The sequence below is a fragment of the Colobus angolensis genome, unplaced genomic scaffold (genome assembly GCF_000951035.1).
Source record: "Colobus angolensis palliatus isolate OR3802 unplaced genomic scaffold, Cang.pa_1.0 Scaffold72, whole genome shotgun sequence".
NCBI lineage: Eukaryota > Metazoa > Chordata > Mammalia > Primates > Cercopithecidae > Colobus > Colobus angolensis.
In genome coordinates, this window is record NW_012120932.1 from 5,350,125 (window position 1) to 5,356,124 (window position 6,000).

General features: G+C 37.9%; 2 protein-coding genes across 2 annotated transcripts in view; both read left to right on the forward strand.

Annotated features, from left to right (window-relative positions):
* Positions 1 to 4,640, forward strand: part of ZNF367 (zinc finger protein 367) — a 32,214-nt gene extending 27,574 nt beyond the window's left edge. Inside the window, exon 6 of the mRNA XM_011927540.1 lies at positions 2,105 to 4,640. Coding sequence (XP_011782930.1) covers positions 2,105 to 2,327 — 223 coding nt within the window. The 3' untranslated portion in view covers positions 2,328 to 4,640. The remainder of the gene's footprint in view (positions 1 to 2,104) is intronic.
* Positions 4,255 to 6,000, forward strand: part of SLC35D2 (solute carrier family 35 (UDP-GlcNAc/UDP-glucose transporter), member D2) — an 80,107-nt gene continuing 78,361 nt past the window's right edge. Inside the window, exon 1 of the mRNA XM_011927542.1 lies at positions 4,255 to 4,279. Coding sequence (XP_011782932.1) covers positions 4,255 to 4,279 — 25 coding nt within the window. The remainder of the gene's footprint in view (positions 4,280 to 6,000) is intronic.

Sequence of the window (6,000 nt, forward strand, 5' to 3'; positions counted from 1 at the left end):
TCAAGTTATGACATCTACCTCCTACTAACTCAAATTCAGCCACTCGAATGCTCTCAATCCATTTTCCATGCCGCTGCCAGAGAGATCTTTCTAAAATGTCAGTATGATCCTCAGTCTAAAGCCTAAACCCTTTATTATGGAATTCAGAGTCCTTCATTACCTGGTTCCTCCTGACTTGCTGAACTTATCTTTTGCATTCTCCTTTTCTAGTCATCCTTCAAGTCATACTAAACAATTTGCACTTCTTTTTCTAGACCTCTGTGGGCATTGCCAAAACTTTTCCACTTTGAGTAGTCTGGATTTCCTGAAATTTCATAGTTGTATTATTATTTTTTGTATGTAATTTTAAAAACAGCTTTGTTGGGGCTGGGTGTGGTGGCTCACACCTGTATTCCCAGCACTTTGGCCGAGGTGGGTGGATCACCTGAGGTCAGGAGTTCAAGAACAGCCTGGCTAAATGGCAAGACCCCATCTCTACTAAAAATACAGGCCAGGCATGGTGGCTCACGCCTATAATCCCAGCCCTTTGGGAGGCTGAGGCTGGCGGATCACCTGAGGTCGGGAGTTCGAGACCAGCCTGGCCAACATGGTAAAACCCTGTTATTACACTCTAGCCTGGGCAAGAAGAGTACAACTCTGTCTCCAAAAAAAAAAAAAAAAAATTAGCCAGGCATGGTGGTGGGCGCCTGTAATTCCAGCTACTCAGGAGGCTAAGGCACAAGAATAGCTTGAACCCAGAAGGCAGAGGTTGCAGTGAGCCGAGATTGTTCCACTGCCCTCCAGCCTGGGTGACAAAAGTCAGACTCTGTCTCAAAAAATAAAAGTAAATAAATAAAAACAGCTTTGTTGGTATATAAGTAACATATAAGAAATTATGATACATTTAAAGTGTACAATTTGATACATTTTGAAGTATACAATTTGATACATTTTGACACGTATGTACTGTGAAACCATCTCCACAATCAAGATGGTGAACATATCCATCATTTCCAAGTTTCCTCGTGCCCCTCTGTGAACTGAACCACACATTCCTCCCTGTCCCCCTTCCCCCCATACAACACTGATCTGCTGTCACTATAAAATAGTAGTTTTATACAGATGTAGTTTGTTTATTCACTCGTTGATGGGCATTTGGGTTATTTTTGGCTATTACATATAAAGCTACTACAAACATTAATATACAAGGCTTTGTATGGACAGTTTTGTATGATCTGTTACTATCATTTAAATATGCATTTCTTTTTCTTTTTTTTTTTTTGAGACGGAGTCTCTCTCTGTCGCCCTGGATGGAGTGCAGCAGCCCAACTTCGGCTTGCTGCAACCTCTGCCGCCGGGTTCAAGTGATTCTCCTGCCTCAGCCTCTGGAGTATCTGAGATTACAGGTGCCTGCCACCACGCCCGGCTAATTTTTTTGTATTTTTAGTAGAGAGGGGGTTTTGCCATGTTAGCCAGGCTGGTTTTGAACTCTTGACTTCAAATGATCTGTCCGCCTCAGCCTCCCAATGTGCTAGGATGACAGGCGTGAGCCACTGCACCAGGCCTAAATATGCATTTCTTTAGTTACCAAAGAGTTGAGCGTTTGCATTTTCTCTTGTAAACCATCAGCTGGCCGTGTAACAGAGTAAGGGCAGTGTTTTTCAGTGTTCGAATGAACACTGTGTCATAGATGTTAATCACTTCGTCACAGTTTGCGGGTTGAATATTTTATGGCGTTAACGCTGTCAGAAGTTACCATCCCTCTGTAGATAGGATAAATAAGTTTCTAAAGACTTTTTTTCTACTATTTCTGTATTTTACTCTAGTCCATTTCACACGGGCTTTTTAAGGCAGCGATAGTTTAATGGCAAAAACTATGTGATTTGAGAGTGAGTAAAAGATCTAGAACTGCCAGGTTTATTATGGAAACCCGAGCATGTCTCTTAACCTCGTTGAACTTCAGTTTCTTTCCTCTATAAATAAGAAATGTATGTTAAATCACTTTATAACTTTATAAACTGAACCACATAAAAGTAATACTGTGGTTCGGAACTTTTTAAAAGAAAAGTAAACATTTGGAAATTTCATGTCTGCCACGTAACTAATGTGGCTGCATTTCACATAGGTATTGGGAAATGAGAGAACAGCGCACCCCCACCTTGAAAGGCAAGCTGGCTCAGAAGGCTGATCAGGAGCAGCAGGACCCTCTGGAATACCTTCAGTCTGATGAGGAGGATGACGAGAAGAGAGGGGCCCAGCGCCAGCTGCAGGAGCAGCGGGAGCGCCTGCACGGAGCCCTCGCGCTCATAGAGCTTGCCAACCTGACTGGGGCACCACTCCGACAGTAGCCTGGACACTGACTCTTCCACTGTACAAAAGTACTGCCCAGCATACTTAAAAAGTAGATCCTTGGGCATAAGCTAAGCACCTTATTTGCTTATCATAGGCTGCTATTCTGTAGAAATATATGAAGAATGTTATTGCCCCAGAATATGGGGTGAGAGAGAAATGCACTTTTTTAATATGGAAATGAATTTGTTGTAAAGTTTAAAATATTTTGTAAATATGGACTGCACAGTACAGGGTAGAAAACTACGTATTGTGGGAAGCTAGATTTTGCAAGTTTAATGCATTCATTGGAAGCAGTTCTCACAGGAAGCACTTTCTGAATAAGACACTTGCTTGAAAAACAGAATGGTACAAATAGCCAAAGAAAGTTGAAACAGATTATTTATAAGATCATTTTTAACAATATATATTAGTATGTTTAACAATACTGTAAACACTGAAGCAAGCAAGAAAGTATAAAATATGTAAGATAGATAATTTTAATTGCAAAATACTGTGCCCACTAAGGCTAGAGAAATGGGAGGCTGACTATTTTGGAAGATGTTCCTTTAAGTAATGGACTTAGAAGAAAATAGATATTTGAGGATCTTGGTAAGATGCATAATAGTTCAGAGTTTTTGAAATTGGAGCAAAATCAGTCTTATTCTATCTTTCTGGGGCTTTACAACTCAGTATAATGTTTAAGTTTGAAAAGCACTTGTCATCCCTACCATGTTAACTTGGGAACTTTTGCACATTTCATATTTCTCATTTGCTGAAATTGAGTGATTAATCTTGCAAAGTCTAGGTAACATAGTAATTGGTAATTTTAAACATACATATTAAGGGCCCTGTAATGAGATTTGGCACTTGGATTTTTACTAAAGGGACACCTACAGGGTTGTTTTGTAGTGAAATGTTTTAGATCTTTTATTAGCAAACACTACATTTTAATTTTACTGCTTGTTTAGAATTATTAGCAAATGGAAGCCTCCATATTTATATTTTCAGTGCATAAAGCCACCTTCTTGCTTTACTTCAGAGTAACATGCCAAGCTATTCTGTGTTCACTAAATGTAGCTATCAGTTAAACACTGCAGAAAATATTAGCTACTCAAATAAGTAGGCTTCTGAAATAGTTTTAACTGCAAGTGTGTTAACTTGTGTGGTGGTTTTAAGCCATTTTTCCAAGTACAGTTATTAAACACCACTTTATGTACTGAAGCATGAACAGAAAAATCAAGAGCTGAGCAGAACACCTCCTTATGTAGGCAAAACTTCCCTCATTTTGGCTTTTGTTCTAAACAGAACTAAATGACATGCAGAGCATGGTAATTTACAGATTGCTTAATTGGAGTAAGACTCAGAGTAATAGAGGGAAATACAGGCTCTTCAGTGCCTTTTTAGCGTTTTTGAGTTGAAGGGGTTCCTGCAGATGTAGTTTAAACAGTAGAAAGTAGGCTTCTTTATCCAAAAATCCCAATGTGTCACAGGACACAGATAGTTTAAAATATGTAGCCACGGGGAAGGGGAGGCATGTAAATGTCTTGAAGAGGAGAAAAAGTATGAAAGAAGATACGATAGTTACAAATAATGTGTATGACGAGGACATACTTTAAAAATGTAATTCCTCTGTACAGTAAATTGCAAATCTTTAGGGATTTTTTTGTAATAAGAGAATTTATATTTGTAATGGTCTAAGAATTTTGTTTGTAATGTGGTATATAGAATTTTAATTTGGAGCACTTATAAGCTGGTAAGAGAGACTACAGCATCTGAATTGTCTTGGTTTATGTTTCAGCATTTCCTCTAGAACTTTTGCTCTCAAATATGTGATTTAATGAACTAAAAACAACACTCATCAGTCTTGGGAAATTTGAACTTTGATCAACTTAAGAAGGAAGGGTAGTAAGAATTTTTCAAATACAAATATTTGCCAATTCACAGATGATAACATTTAAGGCCTTCAAAAGTAAGGGTTTTTTTTCCTTGTTTCTCCAGTCAGCTTTTGTCAACTCTAATAGTTTTTTCATAAACATTTTTTATTTGTATAATTGCAACAGTTTAAGAAATTATTACAACTATTTACTATGGAAACATTTAAAATGTTCTTTTTTGATATAAGCTATATACTTGGGAAAATACATTGGTATCTAAAATTTGAGGTGTGTTAAGACTGCTTTTTGTTTTAAAAAATGTGGTTTACATTCAAATTTTTGAAGTGTTTTATGCTTCATATGGCTGAGTTGTAGTTTGGCAGAGTTAACAGCATAAGAATAAACATGCTGTAATTTTAAAAGATGCATTGAATAAAAATTTATTTTAATTTAAAATTTAAAGTACGCAGTCATTCTTTAAGCCTTTATAATTTGTTTTCCTATCAAAAATATAATAACCATGATATAAAAAATTTTAAAAGACAGAAACATTACCTACAGCCTTATATTCAGCCATCAGTATTATTTCGGTACACGTTTGCACAGTTGTAAGTACAGTGTGGATTGCTTTTTCTTACTTAAATTATGGCCTTTAAGGTTATAGACATTTAACTTCCTCATCTGGTTCATTACTACAGTGTTAAAAATACACTGCTGTGGATAGGTATTGAACTATTGCCACCCCATTCCCAGGCCTTAAATTAGGGTAATAAGGAACTAGGATTTCATTTCACTTACATTTAGGATGGGTTGACTCTGGGCTCACCTCCTTAAGAATCCACTTAAAGCCTGTTTACTTATCTAAGAGTATATAGCAAATTGGTTTTCTTTTTTCATCAGTTATTTTTGGTAGATCTTTAGTTATGTGTTTGCAATGGCAAGGGTCAGCCTGTCCTACCCCTGTGCAGAAGAATATCACAAGCAACTCCTTAGCGTGAGTTGCTATTTAAACAGGGTAAGGATGGGATTTTGATAGCGAGTTAAGGTCCTGGAAGTATGTATATACAAGCAAACTAAATGCAATTATGATGAAGGCTGTCATTAAGTGACTTCAAAGTATTCTTTTTTTTTTTTTTTTTTGAGACGAAGTCTTGCTCTGTCGCCCAGGCTGGGGTGCAGTGGCCGGATCTCAGCTCACTGCAAGCTCCGCCTCCCGGGTTCACGCCATTCTCCTGCCTCAGCCTCCCAAGTAGCTGGGACTACAGGCGCCACCACCTCGCCCGGCTAGTTTTTTGTATTTTTAGTAGAGACGGGGTTTCACCGTGTTAGCCAGGATGGTCTGGATCTCCTGACCTCGTGATCCGCCCGTCTCGGCCTCCCAAAGTGCTGGGATTACAGGCTTCAGCCACCGCGCCCGGCCAAGTGACTTCAAAGTATTCTTTTTGCAGTCAAAACATTTGGAGACTCACAAGAAAACTGAATGTTCTGAGGAAATTAACCAAAATGATTTTCTGTTCAACTTGAATGTGGATTCATTTTCTCTTTTAAAACGGACTTAACATGTCTTTTCTTTCTTGTTTTGGGTAACTTGGGCTCTTCTGGTCTTTTTAATGCTAGCTAACTTTCACGAATTCTGCTTTAGTTCTTATCAGGGCTGAAAATGTTTCCCAGTTTCCATTCTCCCGGTTGTTTAGTGCCTAAGAGTAGAAAACAGTTCTCTGGGTATCTATAGTTAGGCCCCAACTTTTATTTAACTTGAAATCTTCAGTTTTTCTAAGAAACTAAAAGTTCATATATATATATATTTTTTTTAATT